General features: G+C 35.2%; 3 protein-coding genes across 3 annotated transcripts; all 3 read right to left on the bottom strand.

Moving 5' to 3' along the window:
* Positions 1-2,599: 2,599 nt before the first annotated feature.
* Positions 2,600-8,467, bottom strand: LOC113114207 (uncharacterized). The gene is made up of 2 exons (XM_026281027.1): positions 8,381-8,467; positions 2,600-3,720 (listed from the first exon to the last, which is right to left on the bottom strand). Exon 2 carries the CDS (start codon positions 3,599-3,601, stop codon positions 2,798-2,800), a length of 804 nt encoding a protein of 267 aa, XP_026136812.1. The 5' UTR covers positions 3,602-3,720; positions 8,381-8,467; the 3' UTR covers positions 2,600-2,797.
* Positions 8,468-9,139: 672 nt separating this feature from the next.
* LOC113114202 (fibrinogen-like protein 1) lies at positions 9,140-11,446 on the bottom strand. Its single transcript, XM_026281017.1, has 7 exons — positions 11,124-11,446; positions 10,813-10,987; positions 10,538-10,697; positions 10,355-10,452; positions 10,051-10,139; positions 9,617-9,804; positions 9,140-9,460 (listed from the first exon to the last, which is right to left on the bottom strand). The coding sequence occupies exons 1-7, from the start codon at positions 11,178-11,180 to the stop codon at positions 9,301-9,303; spliced, it is 927 nt and encodes a 308-aa protein (XP_026136802.1). The 5' UTR covers positions 11,181-11,446; the 3' UTR covers positions 9,140-9,300.
* A 2,044-nt stretch (positions 11,447-13,490) lies between these two features.
* LOC113114201 (acid ceramidase-like) lies at positions 13,491-17,055 on the bottom strand. The gene is made up of 14 exons (XM_026281016.1): positions 16,900-17,055; positions 16,722-16,765; positions 16,516-16,606; positions 16,337-16,420; positions 16,146-16,224; positions 15,876-15,950; positions 15,741-15,786; positions 15,288-15,432; positions 15,136-15,190; positions 14,848-14,929; positions 14,434-14,565; positions 14,223-14,346; positions 14,013-14,069; positions 13,491-13,810 (listed from the first exon to the last, which is right to left on the bottom strand). Exons 1-14 carry the CDS (start codon positions 16,966-16,968, stop codon positions 13,721-13,723), a joined length of 1,173 nt encoding a protein of 390 aa, XP_026136801.1. The 5' UTR covers positions 16,969-17,055; the 3' UTR covers positions 13,491-13,720.
* Between the last annotated feature and the right edge of the window lie 7,494 nt (positions 17,056-24,549).

Here is a 24,549-nt window from a genome sequence, read left to right as displayed (position 1 = left end):
TACCATTGATAAGAAATGTTTCTTAAACATCAAGTCATCATATTAGAATGATTTCTGAAGGATCATGTGACACCGAAGACTGGAGTAATGATGCTGAAAGTTTAGCCTCACAGCAATAAATTACATTTGAAAATATATTAAAGCAAAAAAATATTATTTTTAATTGTAATAATATTTATTAAAGCAACTATTTTTTTTAATTAATGCAGTATTGGTGAGCATATAAGATACTTTTCTTTTTTTAATACTTAAAGTAACTTTAGAACATCAGTACGGAGTACAAAATCTACAAATAAATCAAGTCCTCCCTAAAACAATTTGTACTGATGAAGAAACTGATGTTACAACATGCAATTCATTTTCTTTTAAATGTAGCATGACACCATTGTTTTCATACAATGTAGACTGACAGGAATGGCACTACACAAGACGAATAAAAAGAAAAACAGTATGAATCACTCAAAACTTTGACCATTAGTCTATACACCAACTAACACCGTTAAAATGAAAGCAGACCAAACAACATGAAGAAAAGAGCTCTGCAGTGCAAAATGCCCTTACCATCAGATGTGCTCAGTTTGCTCCTGGGTGAAGGCATGTCCAAGGTACTGCTGCCATCTTTTCCAGCTGTACTACGTTTGAGCTTAGAGGCTGAAAGCGGTGGTCGTAAGTTTGCAGCTGGAACGTGAGCAGCAGAGGCACTTCCTGTACTGGCTGGGGATGGCTGGGAGCCAAGCCTGCTTCTACTCCACTCACATGCTGCTGCTGGCCTGGCAGACACCGGCTGCAAGAGAAGTCCCCTTTCAGTAATTCGCTCCCATGCATGCCGCCCCAACCCTGAGCTCCCCACGCTTACAGCAGCATTGGCCATAACACATCTGAAGAGTGAGACTGAAACTCATGCAGACTTGAGACGTGAGCAGCTATTGTAATACAGCCCCATGGGAATTCTCAAGTCACTGCCAAGTTTTTTTTTTTTCTCTCTAGCTCTGTAAACATGATTTGATGTGCGCACATGGAACACATTTTCCACAGACTCAGCTTGCTGCCCTCTTGCAGCAGTAATTAAAACAGCAATTACAGTACACTGCATGAACACTTGCTTTTTAGTTTTTTTGTTTTGGAGCTGTGCTTTGTTTGAGATGGCAAAATCCCAAATAAAACAGACCTAAATGATTAAAAACTCAATGAAAAGTTTACTTAAAACTTACATTTTTTAATAGTGGCCAAATATGAGACATTTAATTAATCTTTATCAGTGGAGATTGGCTCTGTTGGTGATACTGGATATATAAAGAAACAAGGAAAGAGGAAATAAGAAATTCTATCATCATTTACTCAATTGTATTACCACCTGTAAACCTGTATGACCTTAATTCATCTGTAAAACAAATAACTCTATATTTTACATTAGATATTTTTATAACATTTTTAATTAGATTACTGTATTCCAAACAAAAGTTTGATTTCAAAACGTGAGGTTTGTCTCATTGCAACCAACTTGCTTTTTTTTACCATATTTGATGTGCTCTATATGTACTTTGTGTATCAATGTTTATACATTTATTACATTTAATCTATTCAGTATATTAAGATACCGTGTTTCTTAAGAAGACTTGGAAGAAACAACACAAATCACATGGCTTGCATTTACCAACCATTTATGAACTTTTCAAGATGTTAAAGTTTAAATAGACTTTGAATAGAGAAAGAAATCTCTGATGTTTCTTTAAAAATACCTTTTGTTATTTTTTCACATTTGTATTTTGAAGATGAACAAAAGTATTATGGATTAGTACGGGGAAGTAAACAACAAATCTTATTTTTAGATAAACTAACTTTAAGTGTGCATGTTCATTTTCTCCATCTACTTTACCATCATCTAACGCTAACTTAAATTAATTTAATGCAATCTTTGTGTTTTGCACTACGGTATGTATATAGTTTGAGATTTACTAATGTTGTGCTCTCTAAATCCACTTGTAGCATCTAAAAGGATTGGTTGTGGATTCATTTGATCATCAAAAGCCACACATCATCAGTTATTTGCCAAGACATACTTACCAACAGACTGACTTTCTGATTCTTCCCACGAACCTTCATTAACTCATTCCCCTGCGAGTCCTCTCTATTTGACTTAGCTTCTACAGGTTTGGTCTTTGCACCTCCTTTAGTGTTTTTTTGTGGTGTGACGAGGTTGTTCAAAACACCATTGACCTGTGAATTCTTCTCTTGTGTCCCATCCTTACTTGTTTTTGAAGAGGTTGCGCTTTCAGACCATCGACGAGGTCGAGATTTCGAGGCTGGACCACTTTCTTGGCAAGATGAGAGAGTTCTTTTAGCTGCATTAGAGATTTTTACATTTCGAGCTGGTGTGGCAGATGTGCTGGTTATTGCAGCAGAAGTGGATTTGGTAGGAGGTGACTTATGCAGGTCCGTAGTCTGGCTTTCATTAGTTTGAGGGATGGAGTTTGATGAAGTCTTTGGAACTGGTGCACTTGATGTCTTAAAGGGGTTGGTGGCACGTGACATAATTTTAGACTTTATACTACTGAAGTTAGGCTTCGGAAATCGTTTTATTTCTATTTTTTTGCTTTTACTTGCTGAAATCAATGGTGTTTTGGGTTTTTGAGAGGCAGCACCTTGCTGCTGGCTAATAAATTGAGCCACTGGACTCACTGAATCACCTTCATCTTTATTCAGAGGTGACTCAGACAAAGATGGGAGGCAAAATGTCTTGTTATTCACAGACTGCACTGGAGTTGATGTCTGAGCATTGCCACTAATGTCTAAATCCTCAGAAGCAGTAATAAGAACAGTTTTTTCCCTCCACTGGTGTTGACTGATTTGATCCACTGCTGTTGCACACCAACTTTTGCACATTGAATTTGTGATAATGAACAGGTGTAACACATTCAAGTTTCTCATTGCTCAATGACTTTTCATCTAGGAGAAAGGTCTTATTGTTGGCTTGGATGTAGGTACACTCCAGGCCCTGATTCTTGGGCTCTGCTTGTGGCACCTCGGCTAAGCCTTCACACACATCAGGTAACATCCCAGATACCACGCCGAGATCTGAAGATATATCCAACGAGGTTCTGGACTCACCGATTAGTGAGACGCTAAGTGGCTGGTCATTCTCGTGCAAGACAAAGCTGGTACCCCTCATGACCATTTCACCTGAGCTCACAGAGCAGCAGTTCTCACTGGATCCACGACGTGATGGCTCGCAGGAGTCCACCTCAGACAGCTCTCGCGCTCCACAGTCAGGGGAGGTTTCCGAGCTTCTGTCACTACCATTGCATTCAGTGTTTTTTGTGTCCACTATCATCAAGAGAGCCATATTTTCATTCCAGCTCTCAAAGTCTACAGCAATTGCTCTGCTTGATTTCACTACCTTTGAGGAAGCCGTCTTGTCTTTTGTTGGGCGAGTGATACAGTCCTCCATTTCTACGTCAAGAGGACTGTCTGAACCGCCACAACTCAAACTGCTAGAGCCCCTTAGTGAATCGGGAGAATGCTCACTGGGGCAGGTGATGTTATTTCCATTTTTGTCCTCAATGGAGAAAGTTAGATTCATGGATTTACTTGTGGTCTCCATGAACAGATGCTGAGCAATTCCAAATCTACCTGAAACACCTCTTGTTTTATGAGATTTGTATTAGTCGTCCCTTTACTTCAGCACAGCTTTATTTACTGAAACCCATTCTGTGAATGTTCCTGAAAGAGAGAGAGATACATTGTAAACAAATGTGAAATTCTAAATGCATCTATAGTCTAAATTGATGTAAGAGGTTATAAAGGATATGAAGGTGACTCAACATGTGCTGGAACTGAAATTAGAAGGGTATTAGATGTTGTTTATACAATACTTCACTGTACAAACACACATCCTGGCCAATTTCAATTTGTGAAACCTGTTGTGTTGTTGGCTACAAAGTAACAATCTTCTTTGTGGAGAGGTTACATAATCTACTGACCAATTACTTTAAGACTAACAATGAAATTGATCCACTGTTCAATTCTTTATGTTTCCTAGAGAAACATAATTAAAAATGCAAGAGCTTACTCGTAGGTTATCAACCTCTAGTTCTTCTTAAAATGGAACTGAAAAACTAATTTTAAAGTGTTTTTATAAAACATCTCAGAAACTCTGAATAAATAAATAAAAAATAAACTCATTGACCCCAAAATTTTGAACAATGATTTAACACATCAAAGAAGGAGATAAAGCAGTCTAGTGGCCTGAACATAACATGTTCTGAGTTGGATACAAATCGTGGGTTCGATGGAGACTGGTGAGGGGTCAGTGGGAGCATGTGTATTTAGTGTATTTAGAGAAGCAGCTCTGAGTGCAAGTGAAAACACCTCACTGTGTTTAGTAGGGACAGATCTAGCTCTGTGATAGGATGGCTACACCCCAGCAGACATGTCTTTTTCAAGCACAAAAAGCTGGCTGTGTATTAACACAAACACTAATAATTGCTAAATGTGTCACTTAATTTGATGAAATCTGATGCCCAATACAGGTTTTTAAAGATTAAAGACAAAAATTCAATTGCAATCTGCTGAAATGACAATTTGTTTCTGAGTGCCAAAGTCACTCATTAATGTTTTTGGGTTGCGTCTCCTCATGTTAACATCACTGCATTACTCCACAGGGGTTGAAAAGGCATGGCATACTTTGCCTCTGCTGAGGGAAAGGCCTTGCATGCTCTAATGCACTTCTGTCAAGTACAATGAGGAGAGAGGCCAGTTTATGCAGATCCAGAGACAAGCTCTCGGTCTAACTTCTTTTGAAATAACAAACCCCATACATGCCACTTTAACTGTGGGACTATGTAATGAATCTGAATACAGACAAAACTGTATAACGCTAAATAGCAGTACCAAACATCACAGACCCAGAACCTGTTTACAAGGTTAATGTGTAAATGTTCAGAAAACAATGACCAGTAACTGTCACTTGGAATTTGCTTCTAAAATGTAGACCATCAATAACTGATATTCTTCTAATGTTACTCATGAAAAATCATTAACACAAACTTTCAGCAAGCCATCGGTTTTGTCATTGTGTAGAAACAATTTTCACTCAAGAATTGCCAGTAAAGAAATGGCAAGTAACATTTAATTAAACATTTTTAAAGTACTGTAGAAAGACTACATTAATATTTCCTTGTAAAACATACACCAATAATCTTTTTAATACATTGTTTTATTTACAATGTATAAAATGTGTAGGTTAAAGAAAATCTTTAAGTTAATAAAATGGACCAAGATATTAAAATTTCAAAGCTGGATCCCATTCATTTCTCATCCTTTTCTAACATAAAAATTAATTATAAAATAAATTCAACTCTCATTGAAACATCATTCTCCCTAATATTCTGATATAAAAAGGAGTGTGAAAATGTCTTCCTCGACTCGACTGGTAGAGTGAAAGGTTACCTTAGGAACTAACAGTGTGCTTAGTCATTTACAGTCCGTCTGCTCATGCAAGGGCTGGGCATTAAAGAAACAAGAGCCCCTCTGTTAACACTTCACTACCGCCTGGAGAATTATTGATGTATGCGTCTTATTTCAACTTTGAAGGGACATAAAACTGATATGTTAAACTCTCATAAAAAGCAACAGTGGAATACAATGGATCATTCATTCTTGAGGGTTGAAGCAGCCTATTAAGAACCAAGTCAGGAAAAATCTCACAAATGAAGCACTAAATCAGTTTATGGCATAAAAACATGGCACATTGCATGACAAGCTTACCAATTTATTTTTTTATTTACAGCATATCAATTAGTGTTAAATAAACAAAATAAATCAAAATAAATAAATCACATGCAGATGTATTGTATTAATCAAATTGCATTAACTTTAATTCAGGTCTAAAATATGAATAATTACATCTCTCCTAAATTAAATACCCTCAGCTTGTAACTGTAAAAAATGCAATAGAATTCTAATAGCATTTATGCCCTTATCTCATCTAAATTTTAGCAATTTCATGCCATCTAAAATCTTTTAAAACATATTAAAAAACAAAAAGAAGAAAACCCTACCAGGCATAACATTATGTCAGTTCAGCACATCTCATTCAGGCTCCTGCAGCACTCGCAGCTCCATGTCTCAGGATCAATCCTATTAGTGCTGTGGTAAACACTACACTAAATGCACGTATATAAAGACTGCCAGCTCTAAAATACCCAGCAGTCCCTCCTTCAGCACCACTCCTGGCTCGCAGCAATGGTTTGTCTCATAGGAATGTTGCACAGTCCAGGCTGCTGTCAGCACACTTTTGGGCTGTCCCTGCATACTAAAACACGCCTCTACTCGTACAGCGCTCTTCAAGTTCCAGCCTGGGCCACGACTGAACCCACTGCAGAGCCTCAAGGCTAACTTCACAGGGGACAGTGACTGGCTACCCTATCCTAGACAAGCCTGACGTGAGGGGAGGGGCCAGGGCATGTCAGGCCAAAAGCAGCAATTGCTGTTGCTAAGCAGCCAGTAGCATTTTTGACGGATTTAGGAATCAGATGATAAACGAAGAGAAAAACTGGATGTCAGCCATGCAGATATTTTCTACCGTGGAAAACCTCTAATTGTAAAACTGTTAAAAATTAAAAAAAAAAAAAAATATCAAACATACCATACACAAAAGAATTTAAATGTCATATTTATCTAGAAAAGTAATCCAATGACGCATATTTGGCATAGAAAGCGGCAACACTTCCTTTGTATTGACAAATGCGCGGTAATACCTTGACTTCCTAAAGTTATGTAATAGCAGGCATGAGGGGTATTATATCTGTCACTGGGAACAGTACTATTCTTGACTAATCCCTACTTAAGGGTCTTTACACGAGTAGGAATCCATAATCGTGGTTAACAAAAGATACCAATAAGTGTTGGACACCAGGCCACAGACTTCCATAATCAAAAAAGATAAATAAAATCATTCAACTCATTTTGATTCAGCAAACAATAGACTGTAATTTCTGCTGGCACTAAAACAATAAAATAAGCACAAAATCATCTTCATTAATTAAATAACTACTAACTTTATTAAATAACTTTTTAAGTTTTTGAGACTATTTGGCAAGACATACGCTACCCTTCAAAACTTTAGGAGTTTTAATTGATAAAAATTAATACTTTTATTCAGAAGGAACATGTTAACCTGATCAAAATTAACAGATAGACCACAAATACAGTAGTCTATGTGTAATGCTACATTTATAGCGTCATAAGATTTCTATTTAACATAACTGCTGTTCTTTTGAACATTTTATTTATCCTGTAATGTTTGTACACACACACCCACACACCCACACACACACACTAAAAATAATTATGCAGCACAACTGTTTTCAACAAAGACAATACTAAGAAATCAGATTATTAGAATGATTTCTGTATATATCTTACCAAGCCCAAACTTTTTGAATGGCAGTATATCAGAGACTTTTTGAAAACAGTAAGGTCTGTCATTGTTGCATTTATGCCATCAACATGCCCTCTTCACCCTCATCACAAAACAAAAAAAGGTGTTAATTTAATATATTTCTAAGATAATAGAATAAATAACCAAGTTTTAGTAATCTGATAAGTCTGCCCCTACAGTATGAGGTCCTAAAGGGAACCTGCACTATAGCCTGCTCTGGGATTCAAAGTTTCTGCCCTTTGAGCTTTTCATGGTTTCTGAACACTATATCTGGTCAACGCATAGCACACACACGTCCCACAGTACCATCAACTTATGGTGCATTTGAGCCACATCAAACCAACACGCACTTCAAATTATTCATAGAACACACCATTACATAGGCTGGCTGACGTCTAAAGCATTTAAATCACAGTACACAATAAAAAACAAACCAGGAGACTCAGAACGGTGTTATAGATCTATGGAATCTATAGAAATAGAAAAGACTATAAAAATTTAAAACAAGTGGAAAAACAAGTTCATTGGATTCTTTTACATCTAGTAACTTTTTCCTGCTGAGCTCATGTTTCTCCCTCATAGCTCACAATCTATTTCCTGATCGCGGTCTTTAAATTGTCTTGTGCACCTGACAGAAACATCAGAGGCCTGTTTGGGATCTCTGGCAGCTCAGTCTATAAATAACACGTGGAGAAGGCGAAACAAAGTTGTAAAGCGAAAGAAATCAGAAGATGCCCTTCGAATAAATGTAACGTTACACACATGACGTAAACAAAAACACTGAAACCACTTCAAGCGACTCGAGTAACAACACAAACATGCCTCGCGCTACTAAACCAAGGATGAAATGTACTGTGCAAAAGTGCGTCTGTAAAAATTTTAAATATCTACACTGACGTCTCAACTTATCTAGGTAGCATATAGAGTAGGCCTACTTACCTCGCACGGCGCAAGTGAGATAAACTGGGATTCACAGATTTGTCTACCGTTAACAGCAGCGCGTGCACTGGAAAGGTGAGAGATCAGGTGAACTCACGCTCTCCTTAAATGACGTCACATCATGAAAGACACGAGCCTCTCCAGTTCACGACCACTTAAGAATAGGGATTTAAGTTTAAGTTAAAGAGAACTACATATTATAATTACAAAAGAAAAAAAAATGAATAAATAACGTGGAAGGTTGTCACTTTATACAATATCTTAATAATAATAATCTACTATAAAAACTCTTCTACTTAATTTGTTTTAGAAGTTTTTATTTTTTTAAATACAACCTTCAACATTTTTTTAAATTCATTTTTTATATCTTAAACTCCAACCCCTATATACTTTTGGAAAGAAAAATATTTTATACAATTTTATAAAATGTAATTTTATTTACTATATTAAAACAGTTCTCTAAACACCCTGTCAGTTTTCTAAGTACCCTGATACTGATGGTGTCTGCACTTTCTGTAGAACTTAGAATTATGTATTTACTACTGGATGATAATTATTAGCTACATTAACCTTGACAGACCTTGACAGATATTGTTATAAATGATGACAAGTTTTGTATTCTATATTCAATTTTTTTTTTTGAATCCAACTTTAAATAAAACTTCACTCTTTAATTCTGATTTATTTCTAAATGTATTTCTTAATTTATTAACTAGGAAATTAATCAAATTAAAGATAGAGAACACATGGATGCAACAAGGATGTGTTGAAAACTTTATTAGCACTACATACAGGAGAACAGCTTTTTTAACTACGTATGTAAATACTTTAGAAATTGGACTACTAAGCTGGACTAATGTCAGTTGGCATCGTTCACAAATTCATCATTTCCTTCATGGTTCAAATAACAGATCCATTAATTAGACATCATTAGGCTCAAAGCTGGCCGGTCTGATCTTCATCTGCACAGATTTGAGGGAGTACCACCAGCCATGCCACGGGTACCACACTACTCCATCATCAGTGACTGCACTGTAGGGACCTCTGTGGTAGAAACCATTCAGATTGGCAGAGTGACATCTAGAGGAATACATGTGAAACAACATATAAAACACAGTGGACACCTTTTGATTGGCAAACATTCATATTTAATGTATGAAAAACTGCCTTCATAGATTTTGTAGTTGTCATTATTACTATAATGAGAAAAGCTCTGTCACTGTTACAGATGCAAACCTGTTAAACCACCAGCCACCCTTGTCCTCCTGAGCACAACTGCCATTATAACGGTCATTATCTCTGTCTCGTGTGCTGAACTTCATTCCTTGATGGCTGGCCCACCACTGAACCTCAGGATGGTAAGTGCCAGAGAGAGCGTCCCCTGCGTTTCCTGTGTACACGCCAAACTGGAGCCGGTAATGGTTCTGAGAAGACAAATGGGATCGTTAAAACATTAACCAAATAAACAGATATTATACCATTCAGGTCAAATGAAATGTAGAAATTGTGATTTTGTGTAACACTTCTTTTTGTTCTTAATGGAAATAGAATACAGTTATACAACCTGCTGTACTGATCTATTAGAAACTTGACATGCCATCTGTTAACGGGCACAGAATATTTATCCAAACATCATTTATCATAATTATGAAGAGATTAATAAAAAAGACCTGTTCATTTTCCACTTTGAATGTTTTGTACACGGCAAAACGGTGGCTGCCCTCAAAGTCTTCCAGATTGATTCTCAAGGTGTAATCGTCTGTGCAACAGATGGTGTTTTATTAAAATATGTGCATAATATAATATAATGCAATTTAATGTAATAGAATAAATATCAGTCCATTCTTCAAATTGCTTGTCTTATGTAGGGTCACATAATATACATTTATTCTATATACATACATACAATACATATAAGTATGGCCTATTATAACATATGTTTTTCAGTTTGCATGCATTTTTAGATTTACTCACCTTGAGATGTCAGATAATGCAGATTATCATTCCCTAACCAGAACTCTCCATTAGCGGACTTCATGTCACCAAATCCTGTTTTATAATCATTCCAATCTCTATACATGAACATTGAGACTTCATGTTTAATTTATTAATAAATAGACATGTCTTCTCAAAACACTGAAATCGAGTTCTCTGTACCGGTCAAATGACTGACTGCCATCCGCGCGTCTCTGGAAGACTGTCCATCCACCCCCATCGGTCATATCGCAGTACACTCTGATCTGGGTTGGATTTAGCAGTGGTTTAATCATGTAAAACCCACTCTGAGTATTGCCATGTCTGAAGATCTGAGCACAGTCTGTTTGTGGCAGATTGGTTTTTGTTAGTATTATATTGTGCTGTTTTAATCAGACAAGTATAACATATTTACACAATGAATACTACATCTTAAGAAAATAATATAGAGCTTTGACCCATGTACTGATTGTCTCCCGTGTCATAAAATGAGCCCGCTTTTAGGGAATGTTCATGCATCTGGTTGTGATTCATTAATCGTTGAATCAGTTGCTGTTGCTTTGTCTGGCGAAGTTCCAAACTCTTCAACTCTGCTCGAAGACGCTGAATCTCATCTTCACATTCGACAGGAGTCTAAACACACAACACACAGAATGACTACTTTAAACTCAACATACAAATAACACATAAACACACTTCATTTAGGTGTAACTAACTGTAATTTGAACACATAAGAAAGAAGCCAAATTAATTTTAAGACAATACTCACGGAGTCTGACAAATCCAGAGTAGTACAAAGCATCCAAATGATAAGCAAAACTGACATTGTAGATGTACTTATTCAATGCTGTATTTAAAGATAAAAGATTGTAAACCAAGTGATGTCATGTGCAATTTAGGCACTAAAGAACAACTACAGTCTTAACAACGTGTACAGATGCTTCTGAGGTCTGTTCTGGTGCCTGACAAAGTTTCCTGTGACTGGATGTGCTCTACTTTGAGCTGAGTCACTCTGGATCAAAACAGATGTGCAGATAACTACAAACAGCTTCCGAGACGTCACCAAGAAGACTGAAAATGTTCTGTAAATAAAATAAAAAATTGAGACATTCGATCTCAATCCTTAAATTTGTTAAAGTAAAATTCATGTAAAACAAATGAATGGCCCTCAAAGTTTAGATGTTTTTTTTAACATAAAAAACTAAAATAAAAATTATTATCTTTAATTTACATTGATGCACACATTTAATTCTCTGTAAATCTAAAACACATGGATATTTGTTTACAAAATAAACAGAAAATTTGATTAAAGAATGTCTGATACACAGGGAAGAATACCCGATTTGTAACACCCATAAAACAAAATCAGAGAGAGAGAGAGAGGGAGTCTCATTCCAAAGGTACAGCAAATAAAAGAAACTTGCTGCAATTTGTTAAATTTAAATCAAGCAGAGGTGTAAAGTAGCTATAAAGCATGCAAGTTGTCCACCTTGTTGGCAGAAGCTATTTACACCAACTCCACCCTCCAATTACTGGTTGATAGACAAAATTACACAAGATACATGATTTAAACAGTGACCTAAAATATGTAAGGCGTATGATGAGATCTTCTGATGCAATTGGTGGTTACGGCCCTGCACATTAGCATCTATAAAGACAGCCTTCATGGTTTCAATGTTGAACTAGCCACAGCTAGACAGTCCTTCTTCTCAAACCTTATAAACAGTAACTTAAACAACAATTGCATTCTTTTTGCTGCTGAGACTGACAATCCCCCCGATTCGAAATGCTCTCCGACAGCAAATGCAATGAGTTTGCTTCCGTTTTTTCTGAGATGATCAATAATATCAGAAAGATGATTAGCACATCCTCAAGTAATGCAGAGGCCAGACAGATTCGACAGCAATTTCAAAAAGAAGTTACTATGTCCGTTTTTGAAGCAACTGAGTAAAATCTTGTAAGAAATAATACAGCACCTTAAATTGTCAACCTGCTATCTTGACACAGTGTGCTTAACTGTTTAGAAGCAGATCCATTAGAAGTGGCGAGAAGTGATCTCTTCTTTCTGGGACTCTTCCAAAATCCCTGAAAAATGCAGTGGTTAAACCCCTTCTGAAATAGAGCAATCTTGATACCACCATATTGAGAAACTATAGACCTATATCAAATCTTCCTTTTATAGGCAAGATTATTGAAAATGTAGTTTTTAATCAGCTAGACAACTACTTTAACTTGTATGTATAATTGGACAATTTTCAATTTAATGTTTCCGACAGCATCATAGCACAGAGACAGTTTTCATTAAGATGACAACAGAGACAGTTTTCATTAAGATGACAAATGATATTCGCTTTAATTCTGATTCTGGCAAAATATCAGTGCTGGTACTACTAGATCTTATTTCTGCGTTTGACACTGTCAATCATAACACACTTCTAGAGAGACTGAAAAACTGGGTCAGGCTTTTTGGGATGGGACTCAAATGGTTCAGTTAATACTTAGAAGGAAGAGGTTTTATGTGAATATAGGAGAGCTAAGTGGACATCCATGACATGCGGAGTCCCACAAGGCTCAATTCTTGCACCCGCTCGTTTAGCATGTATATGCTCCCACTAAGTCAAATAATGAGAATTAAATAAATTGCCATTCACAGCTATGCCGATAATACCCAGATTTACCTAGCATTATAGCCAAATGACCACAGCCCCATTGACTTCCTCTGCCAATGCATTGATGAAACGAACAGTTGGATGTGCCAGAACTTTCTTCAGTTAAACAAGGGGAGAACAAGTCATTGCATTTGGAAACAAAAATGAAGTTCTCAAGGTGAATGCATAACTTGACTCTAGGAGTCAAACAACTAAAAATCAAGTGAATAATCTTGTTGTGATTCTGGAGACCAACCTTAGTTTCAGGAATCATGTCATAAACATTAACTAAATCAGCAAACTATCATTACGCATCCAACACGGTTCCAGAAAGAGACACGTAAAAAAAAAAATTACAAAAACAATTTTCAGCATCATTACCAAGAATTTCTGAAAAATAGACTTCCTTATATCATCAAAACAGTAAAGAAAAAGGCAACACTCAAAAAAAAAAAATATATATATAAATATAAACATTTCCATTTAAAATGTGAGATTATTCAGAGTTTATTATGCAAAAGAAACAATTGCACAAATGTTGCAGTGGTAAATCAGTTACAACAGACGTGTCCATGAGAAGAGAGATGTGCACGTTCAGAGGCAGAATTGCAACCATTATGATTTTTAACATCCTCCTTGTCTTAATACACTGCCCTGTAATGACAGATATCTAGAACAGTATTTCATATGCCTTAGTTAATTCAGATTTGATGGCAGATCACCATGGTGTACATGGATTTGGACAATCTCTGATATAAGACTCCAGAGATCCAGCTGACACTTCCATCAGTGACGTGTAGGTTGTCAACTGTAAAGACAGGACAGAAAAGGGTTTCACTATTACACTTCATATGACATTAGGCCAGATGCAGAAATGTGATCAAACAGCCTTTTTTCGCTATCTGTCTCAAAAATAGTGAAAGAAAAAAATAAAATAATAATTAACCAAATATAAGTATGATATATGTAAGTGTAATGCTGTTGTTAATTCAACTGAAAGGAAGACTTACTTTATTAAGAACTGGTTTTGTAGACAGAACATCATATATTGATGCCAGAGAAATATTCTGTGGAAATTAAAATTTGTTATCTTCCAGAAAACATGTCTTCACGAACAATTAGTTACTATATATGCTAATTATTTTAAAAGCACTTAAAAACTTAGCCTACTCTCTTACTACAACATAGCTGTTTTATTTCTAACACATAATGCCTCATACCGCTTGTGTGGTTCGATTCATGCACTTCATTGCTGGCGTTCTGCGGTCATCAAATATCATAGGCTCATCCCAGTGATCATAGTTTGTTTCCAGGACGTACCATCTCCCAAGCTTCATATCAAGTCTTTAACATCATTAACAACACATTTTAGGGCAGGTCAAAAGATTGCAGACAGAAATGTGGTACTTCTGTGTGACATGATTTACTCACTCCCATATGTCTAATGTGTTTATTCTCGTCCTGGTTATCACACAACCCTGACCCGAACGGTTCCCACCCAAGATGAAGTAAGCTGGTGCAAGCAGTTTCGTCAGAGAGAGCTGGTCTTTGGCATCCTCATAACTGCACAAAAAAAAAAAAAAAAAAAAAAAGACTTATGAGTACTTGTGTCCTCTTGTCACTGAAAATAATAATTCTATATATTTTTGTTTTATAAAAATAAAGATATTTATCTACCCACAGTTCCTATTCAGAGCGTGAATGTTATTACTTTAGCTGATGAAAGCTATTTTTAAATGATTACAAAAAAAGTGTGTGTGTGAGGGAGAACTATGTGGTCATGAAAGAGAAATAAGGAAGTTGTGGTTTCATGTTAAGCTAATCTGGTGTTTTTTTTTTTTTTACCTGGTAGCATTTTCCAGAACTTTCCGAGTGAGAAAACCCATCCACATTCCATCTCTCCATCCAAGAATCCATTCCAGAATCCCTGTGAGAATTAATGATGTCGTCGAACAGTCAACCATCATAAACATCTAGTTGCACCCATGATTTGTGGCTAATGTTTAGAAGAAATAAATATACAGTGTTGTGTAGTGTTAGTTGTTTACAGACTTTAAACATTAAAATAACTGTTTATACAGTATACCTGTCACTTACATTTCAATTGTCATAATCGTTTAAAAAAAATCTTACCTACATAGCCCCCATCAAAGTTGAAACGCTCATTCATTGTTAGACTGAATTCACCCTAAACAAGTAAAACAATTACTTGTTTTTCATTTACACAAAAAAGTATGTATATATATATATATATATATTATATATTTTTTTTTTATTTCACTTACAGGTCTAATTCCAGTAAGTATGCCAACATATCCAGCAAAGTTTGTTGATTTAAAGATGGTTTTGTTGCCTCTTTGGAAATTGACATTCACCACAAGAGGCTTAAGCTTCTCTGTTAAAGTCCAGGTTTTATTCTGTCGATCCCACCTTTATGAAAAACACATCATTCTTGTGATATAACAAAGTATGTATGCAAATATTTGAAGGGTCAGAGCACGCACATCCAAAAATGTCTTGGCCAGGTGCAAGATCAAAAGGTACATCAAATAATAGGAAAAAAAAAATCTGCACACTGTTATTCCCCCTTTATTAAAAAAAAAAAAAAAAACATTAAAAGTGGTAACGTTGCCACTTTGTAAATGTTTTTTTTTTTTTTTATATAGGGAGAATATTAGGAAATAATTTCCTATTATTTCCTAAATATTTGCCCAAAAATAAATCAAAATAAATCTTACCCCATAAACAGTCCAAAGTCCAAATTCCGGGCATGGTAAATATTTCCTAGAAAAAAATTAAATGTATGCAATTAAATGTTTATAAAAATTTAATTTGATTTAAAACATTATGCAAACTGATTTATAATTTCTCACCATTAAAGTCTTCTGCAACAATTGATGTGCAAACAGTGAAAACCTCATAAAAGATATTGAACAGTGTAATTTCACCTAGAGAGACACATAAAAATAAATCGAATTAATAAATTACATTTGCAATACCTTTTTAAAGAAATGGGCATAATTAAGAATAAATAAGGAGTTTGTTTGAGCTTTAATTTATTTTATTGCATGCATTTACCACAATTATTATTTAACAAATAAAAATAAATAATAACAAAAGTAAAATAACTGATAAAATCTTACCTAGAGGGATCCCAGAAACAGCTGCTATTCCCTTAATTTCATCACGGAAAGGTTGTGGAAGTGTATCCACAATCAAAGGCTATAAAACAGTGAGGACATAAATTATAGCAAAGAATCTAAATAAATACTATCAAAATATTCAAACTGCATTTTTAAGAGGTCTGAATTAATTCATACATTTAATTGCTTACCAGCTCCTCGTCTACTAAATCAACAAGTTTTCCATCTAAAAAGCCCTTGGCCAGGTCTTTTATTGTTTGTACCATTGTGATCAACTGTAATGCAACATTATTATTTATAAAAATTGTATAAACAATCAAAGCCTTCTTGTTTAACAATAAGAGACATGCACATTATTAAAGAGTTTCACCTCTGTGTTTTTATCTTTGATCACTTGCGTCCATCTCTCACTAGGAGGTAAATCGAGATTAACAGTGTACCAGGTCACATTACCTTTAAACCTAGATAAACCAAAAAAAGTGTTATTAAAGTCAACATATGAGCTCCACATAGTCCAGACCATCTGAAATGAAGGAGCACATCAAACTGCATATTTGAAGAGAGTAACAGCAGTACGTTGGTCCTTTAGGTGGATACATTCCACTTCTGCAATCCTCCAGCTGCAAATACAGAAATACAGACAATAATGAGGAACGCGTGACACCAGCACGAAGTGAAACGGCTCACAAAACAGCCTAATAAACTTTGTAAGGAAGAACTGATCACTCAGGTGCAGAAACTGCATTATTCTTACCCCTCGAACAAACTGTGAAAAAAGACATAAAGATATAACAATAAAGTCATGAACTGAAATTGGCTTCATTGTCTTTCCGCGAAGTTTTCTAAACGTTCAGTTATTCCCTGCGGAAGGAAGGTAGTGCGGGAAATAAGCTTCGCGACGGAATGTACCATCATGTAAGGGGTGCTCAGATACAGTAAGTATATGTATGCGTTATTTTTAAGGAAATGTTAACATGCGTTTTTTTTTCTTATAAATATAAAATAATAATATAATTGCATAGATTATTTAATTTGATTTAGTTAGGTTGTGATTGTTTATGAGTACGCATACAACACGAACACCCACCCCCCCCGTCATTCTGCTGCTTGAGCTTCTCTCGGCTAGTAAACACGGAAGTTCAAGTTCATTTGTTCAATGTTTTGATTTGTCCGTTGTGAATCATGAGACAGAGAAGGGATCACGAGTGAGCTTTCACTACACCGGTTTACCAGTCACCACTACTCGTGGAAGAAGAATCATCACAAGTTTATTTTTTGCTGTTTAAGCGTCTCAATTTATGGAAGCCAATTTCCCCCACATTAAAAAAAAAATCATATGTAAATTATAATGATCAATTATAATTACAATAATTAAAAAGGAAGCATTATGACTTAAAAAGTAGAAATCATGACTTTTAATAATAACACAATTATGATTTTCTAACTCCTAATTTCTACATTTTATGTCACTTACCACTTTTTTTAAACTCATAGTTAGGCCTATGACTGATATTTGATCATTTTGACCTTTCTATCTAATAATTAATTAATTAGGTAATAAAAAAATACGTCTTAGCATGATTTTTCCCTCATATTGAGGAAATTGGTATACATCTGGTTACATATTAGATCAAAATGGTTAATGACTTTCACGGCTGTGATTTTTTTGGGGGGGCTACTCCGCATAGACCTTAAAAGGAAAACAAAACATGTCGGAAAGAAAGAAAGAAAGAAAGAAAGAAAGAAAGAAAGAAAGAAAGAAAGAAAGAAAAAAAGATAGATAGTAAGACCGTCGGACGAAGGCTCTAAAATAACTAGGTTATTTCACTTCAGATGAAATGATTCAGTATATCCAGCAGGAGGCAGTATAATCCTGTTTAGATCACCAAAACATTATTCAAGCATCATCATGAAATATTCTTCAAACAGACAAAATGGTTTACTAAATGTAGCAATTTATAAACTCACTTCATCAGCAATATGAGGATTTAATATAAGATCAATGAAATTATTTGCTGTTTATTTTCGAAGCCAATTGTAACTTTTTTAATAAAACCATAAACTAACCTATAGCATTACTAGCATTTCAAAATTGAAAACCATGTATTATTTATAAACCATGTATTTGCAGCTGGATAAAAATAAAATCAACCTCTAGATTTGGATTGCCAACTCAAGTCTTTATCCTCCACACCATCACCACACAAAAACTTTTCCATAGCCTACCTCTTTAATTGATTTGCACTGATCCACCTCTTCTCCCATCTCAAGCAATGATGACCACTGGTTGACATCAACAGCACTGCTTTCTGTGCATTTCTCAAGCCATGAAAAAGTTTTTTCTCAAAATGACAGATCAGCTTGTTCAGCAAAACTAATCAAATCTCACCAAATTGATGCTAGCACAAGCCTCAGTTTCAATTACAGAGAGATAGCATTGCTAATCTGCCCAAAAATCCCACACAATCTCAATTTTGGCTAAAGCGGATTGGTTAAAAGTCCTCAGAGTGCACTAGCAAGGGACAGGGAATATAAACCATGCTGAAAGTTTTTTTTTTTTTTTTTGCCACAGAAGAATCATTCAGTATATCCAGTATATCCAGCAGAATCATCCTATGAATTGCCTACCAAAAGGTTGTAACGTTTACATGCATTAAAAGAGAAAGTAACAATAATAATAAAGAAGATATTTTTCCCCAACTAGAATGATAATAAATTGAATGATCATTTAATACCAGGTAACATAGTTTATTGTTCTGACTACATACTGGATAACCCTAATTCAAATATTATTTTTTTGTGTGTGTGTGCGTGCGTGTTTAATTTTGTTTTCCTTTGAATTTGACAATAACCCATTTAGAACCACTAGCATCCTGTTTGTCTATAAAAATTAAGAATATGAGCAACCATCTGTATACATCACAAAATTCAAGCATTTCTGTTTTTGGTTATAAACATTCAGATTCCTGTGGAAACAGATTTAAAATACAAGCACAGCCCCCTGCAGAGCGGTGAATGAAGCACAGAGTGGAGTTTGAGTTATGAGCCTTTCACAAACAGGTGATAAAAGCAGACTGGCTGCTCAGCCAAGTGAGAATCCTCAATTAATGAAACACTTCCCAGTGATTATGCCCCCTGATAGAACTTATCTCCAGAGTCAGGGCTGCACCCACCTAATGGGCTGTTACATCAAAACACAAACACAATGTGATGCATTTCACTTCGTATCTACTGGGTTTATATACTGTAAAATACACATTAATTAATGAATTTGACTGCAGATTTCAGTTTGAACCAAAGGAGAGCTGATTTCTCTGACTCTCAGGAAGGCAAACAAGCTAAAACGAAGATGAATGGAAAAAGGTTAGCTTTTCAAACCTTTGAGGTCAGCAACAATAAAAAAAAGAAAAAAAGAAATTAACACCTTTATTCAGCAAAGATGCATTAAAATAATCAAAAGTGACTAATTCAAGATCACAAAAAATATTTTAAATAAGTGCTGTTTTTTATGTGTTAATTAAAATGTTTTACTTTTTCTACACTTATAAAAAAAAGAAATTATTGAGCAGCATATCAGAATGATTTCTGAAGGATCATGTGATAAGACAGATTATGAGTAATATATATGGTTATTTAAACTGTAATAATCTTTCACAATATTACAGTTATTAATATAAGTTTGATCAAACAAATGTAGCCCTGGTGAGAACTATAGGCTTTTTTTTTATCCTATACACATCCATATATTTAGCAATAAATAAATAAATAAATAATAAAATAAAATAAATAATATTAATAATAACAATAATATATATTATAAACAAAACACAATTATTTATAATAATAATAAGTTTTATGTTTATACAGAAATAGACTTCCCTAAGATTTATTCACTAGAGTGAAAGGTATGAAAACTAGCCTCAAACTTCATATTTCCACTGGATAAAACATTGTACAGTAGATTACAGAAATGCAAACTGCAGCTGAAGTGTAATGACATAAACACACAATTTCATCACTAGTGCCACAAACTCATGATTGTTCACCACAAAAGCTAAAGAACATTTTTTCAGATTTTTCCTTTACGATATCAATTTGTGCCTGTTCTCAGGCGTATGGAGTCCTTTAGATACTGAGACACTGACTTTTACTGAGGTGCCCCTGGATTCCATTTCCTCTGGATAATATTGATGATCCCACCGACTTCGTTTGGCATGATCACTTTGAATCAGTAACAGCATATACAAACGTCTGTAAGAATGCATGTGTCTGTGATTCAAGGGTAAAGTTATTATGTCATGCCTGCAGGAGGTTTGTCACTCTCTGACAGATTACAGTGTGTCTAAGAAAGGGAAGCTGCCCACGCTGCTTTGTCTTCTTGTGTTTCATTAGCCCTTTATATGCGGCCATTCAAATCACCTTGTCACTTAGCATTAATGGAAGGTGACCCTGTGCATGCACTGAAATACACTGTATGACTTCTGAAGGTAAAACTAGCAAAAAGAGCACAAAAACATCCATCATGCTCAGATTTTAGAGGACGTTGCTTTACCAACACAATGCAGGCTGCATGTTAAACTAATACATGTCATATCTGACTACACAGTGAACAGATATTAGGCATTGATGATATAGCTGGAATATCTTAACTGTGTCTGTATGCTGTGGTTATACATGTAGGCCTATTTGATGCAACTTTAACAACTTTCTCTAACCTTGTTTACCTGAAATGAAATCTATCAAAATAATGTGTCTTACAAATAACATTGTTTTATGCATTCTGCTTCATGAAAACCATATAAAGACTTGATGATTTCTATACTGAAGTGTTTGTAGTTCTGAAACCTGTTCACTGTCAAAGCTGAAAATGATTCAAGCATCTGTCGCCGGGCAATAAATCATACACAAATGGAAGCTTTAAAGCTAATGGCTTTGTAGCATTGGAGAATTTTCATTTGACTCAAAAGTCTCCTGGGCCTCAAACGTTTTTTCCGACATTATGAAATGTTGCCATGTTGCAAATTGAACACTTTCCAGTTGAATTCCTAGTGCTGACATTCAAAATGAAACTGCATATTTTTCAAAAGTTACACATGATTACACATAATCACAAAGTTTCTTATGCCTATAATAAGAATTAAATGCTTTGTCGAAATTATTCTGTTTACGTAACCAGGTACGCAATACATTAAACTGTTTCTGTCTCAGAGTAAGATGATAAATGTGAAACTAAAAAAAGAAATACTCACACTGTGACAGATATATGGTATATACAATGAGAAATGAAGTCATAATTGTGAGAAATTAAGTCTCAGTTATGAAATTGGCTTCCACAGGTACAGTATGTGTATATGACAAACAAAAATGTAAACATAAAACGAAATTACATTACATTAAATATCAACTAATTCTTCTTCCTTACAAATGTAGACTAAATGCAAATCTTCTTCAGTGCTAATCTAGGGCTTGCGTACTCTAAGCAGATCAGAAGGACAACCAGCTGGACTTGTTGGATGTAAATCCAGTTAAAGTAAAAAGCTTTTGCAAGCTCAGAAGTTGTTTTGAAGCTTAGGCCAGCTCCAGACAGGAATTAGATGCAGTTTATTGGAACAATGTCATGTCACATTAAAGAGTTAACTAAGCAGTGCCATGGGGACTGGTTATCTGGCTAGTTGCTGAGGTTGTAATCCAAGCCTCTGTAAGCATCAGTCAAATGTTACAAACACACCGTTTCTGCCTTCACATTGTCTCTGAGGTAAAGGGAGAAGTGAGGTGAAATGTGACACTTCTGGCATCTGTTTGGCACCATCAACACAAAAAGAACAGGGTTTTAGTGTGATGCATGAAGCACCAACACCACTTGAGCTGCCACGGAAGTGTTATTAAACTACTATATAAAATAGCTTTCCTCTCAGGAGTAGCAAGATTAAACCTTCAAGCTCTAACCAGAACTGAACTGTAGTGTAGCAACTTGCTTGCTAAATGGTGCCTCTCAAATCGACTTTTGTCCCAACATTGAAATGATAGTGACATTGTGTTATTGATATAGTGATTGCATGGAGCCATATTTATTGACATTTATTATTAGAAAATAAGTTATTGAGAACATTTAAGTGACATAAATGTGGGATGTCAACATAGTACTTAGTACTAAAATGACACAAAATTCACCCCCCTCCCTGTTTTTGTCTTTTTATGCATATTTATTATTTATAAAATAGAAAAGAAAGGAAATACATTGCTCTTAAATGGTTTCAGGAATTTAATGGAAGAAGTGTTTGTTTACTTTATACCTCAGTTCAGCTTAGATATGACTATAATTTAAATTATGCACTGTCAACAATATTCTTTCCTTATTCAGATAAACAGCACATACTTGTATTTCTGTATTAAAAACATACCTTTCACTCTCCGAGTTCAACTCAAAAGCTGCTCCATCAGTTTAGTTGATCTCACAAAAAGACTTTAAAAAAAAGTTTGTGGTTTCGATCTTCAAGGCATTGATCGCTTCTTTGTTGGATGATTTTAAATCTGTTTTATTTATAAATACATAAATACATGTAGAGTTGGTGCTTGTCTTTATTTACCCGAAATTAATTATTGTTAAAAAATGGTCTTTTCATGAAAGATGGTTGAAGGTAAAGTGGTTGATGATACTGTAAAGTCATTTCAGAGGCAAAGCAAGTTACATTTTAATGAGATCTTTCAAATATATATATATTTTTTACTGAAATGCATTATCTGTCCAGGAACACTTATAAATGCATTATGAGTCGAGTAAATGAGGTAAATTTATACTTCAAATCCCATTAAAGTGATGTGGCTAGTGTGGCTAGAAATATATTAGAAGAATATGACACTCTTCACTCAGAATCAGACTTTTTTAGATTTTTCTTAAACAAAAAGAAGAAAAGAAAGACCAAAAAGGGGTGAAAATAATAACACAAAGTGTAAAAAATAGTAAATTTTCAGAAGTGAATCTCAACTTGCCATGTTGTAATTGCTTCTGTCTGAGTTCAATGAGTGATGCACTTATAACCAACTCATTAATTGCAACAGAGACCTGCACAATCGAAAATTAGGAACATATTGCATCACAGATATTCACAATCATGCAGAGCCTAATTACCAACATGATTTCAGATAAATTAAGCTACTCATTTTCTATTAAGATCTGTCAGAAAACACGACACTAATAGCACATCAAGTTTGTTATTAACCTTATCGCTGTCCTTGGTCCTGACTGCTGGCCGTGTGCACAGAAACCATAATTAAACCACAGCCTCTTCAACACCAGAACATAATGAATCTCAATGCTTCAAAACAGTGAATGTAATACTAATATTATATTTATGAACTATTTTGAAACATTACACAGATGCTTGTTAGTCGGTGGCTTAATGAGTGGCCATGTGTGTGTTGTTTCTATGGCTGGCACAGAAATAGAAAGGAGAATATTGTATCAGTTTGGTTCTTTGTCAATGTCCCCCAGTGACAAATGATGTATGGACAGAGACTTAATGAAAGTGTCTATCAGTGCGGGGTGGAAAGCGCACCTCCGGAAGCTCCTCCAGTTGTTCTGATAGTGAGGCTCTCATCTGTCATTGTCTGGAGGTTCCTCAGACATGTACTAAAGTTAGCAGAGATATTTAGGTTTATTGTATTTCAAGGGGCAATAACTCCTGTAATGTTCCATAGGAGAACCTCTATATGGAATGGAGGGGAGAAAAAAGTAAAAGATATATGTTCTTTAGACAGAAATGCATTGGGAAGGGCTTTGGAGGAAGGATTCCGGATGGTACTGAATAATGGCCTTCCTAATTAGCAGACAGTTCTAGATGACAAAAGACATCATGACAAAAAAAAAAATGAATTACTTCAGTTTCAAATTACAGTGAAATAACAGAACAGCTGGCGTGGCCATTAATAGCTTAGCTGTTATGAAAATAGGCACTGTAGTAACTGGCTAATAATAATGATAATAGTTACATTGAGAGAAGAAAGACATTGTATTTAATGTGTGCCATTGTTATCATTTAATACCGCACAATGAAGTGTGAAATCGTGTTAAAAAGAGGAGGGGGTAATTAAATTATTTTGAGTTATAAACGTATTATGAGTCATCCATGCATGTAATTGTTTTTGGCTTTATTCTACATTATGTGACTACAGATTATGTCAGCGTGCCAATATAACCCTGAAACTTCATTAATTCAGACACACGAACACAGAGGTGAAGCGCCCCTAGGTAAAGGAGGAGTGTGCAGAACATCCAAATGTAAACGGATCCTCTTGTGTGTTCTTAAAAGTGTAATTCTCAAACTTCAAATTAGGTAAGATGTGGCCAGCATACTAAAGCCCTATGTAGACGCTACTAGTTTTCTGGAAGAAGTTAAAGAAATTC

The sequence above is a fragment of the Carassius auratus genome, chromosome 14 (genome assembly GCF_003368295.1).
Source record: "Carassius auratus strain Wakin chromosome 14, ASM336829v1, whole genome shotgun sequence".
NCBI lineage: Eukaryota > Metazoa > Chordata > Actinopteri > Cypriniformes > Cyprinidae > Carassius > Carassius auratus.
Note: the sequence above shows the minus strand (reverse complement) of the source record. Positions and strands in the feature narration are given on the sequence as shown.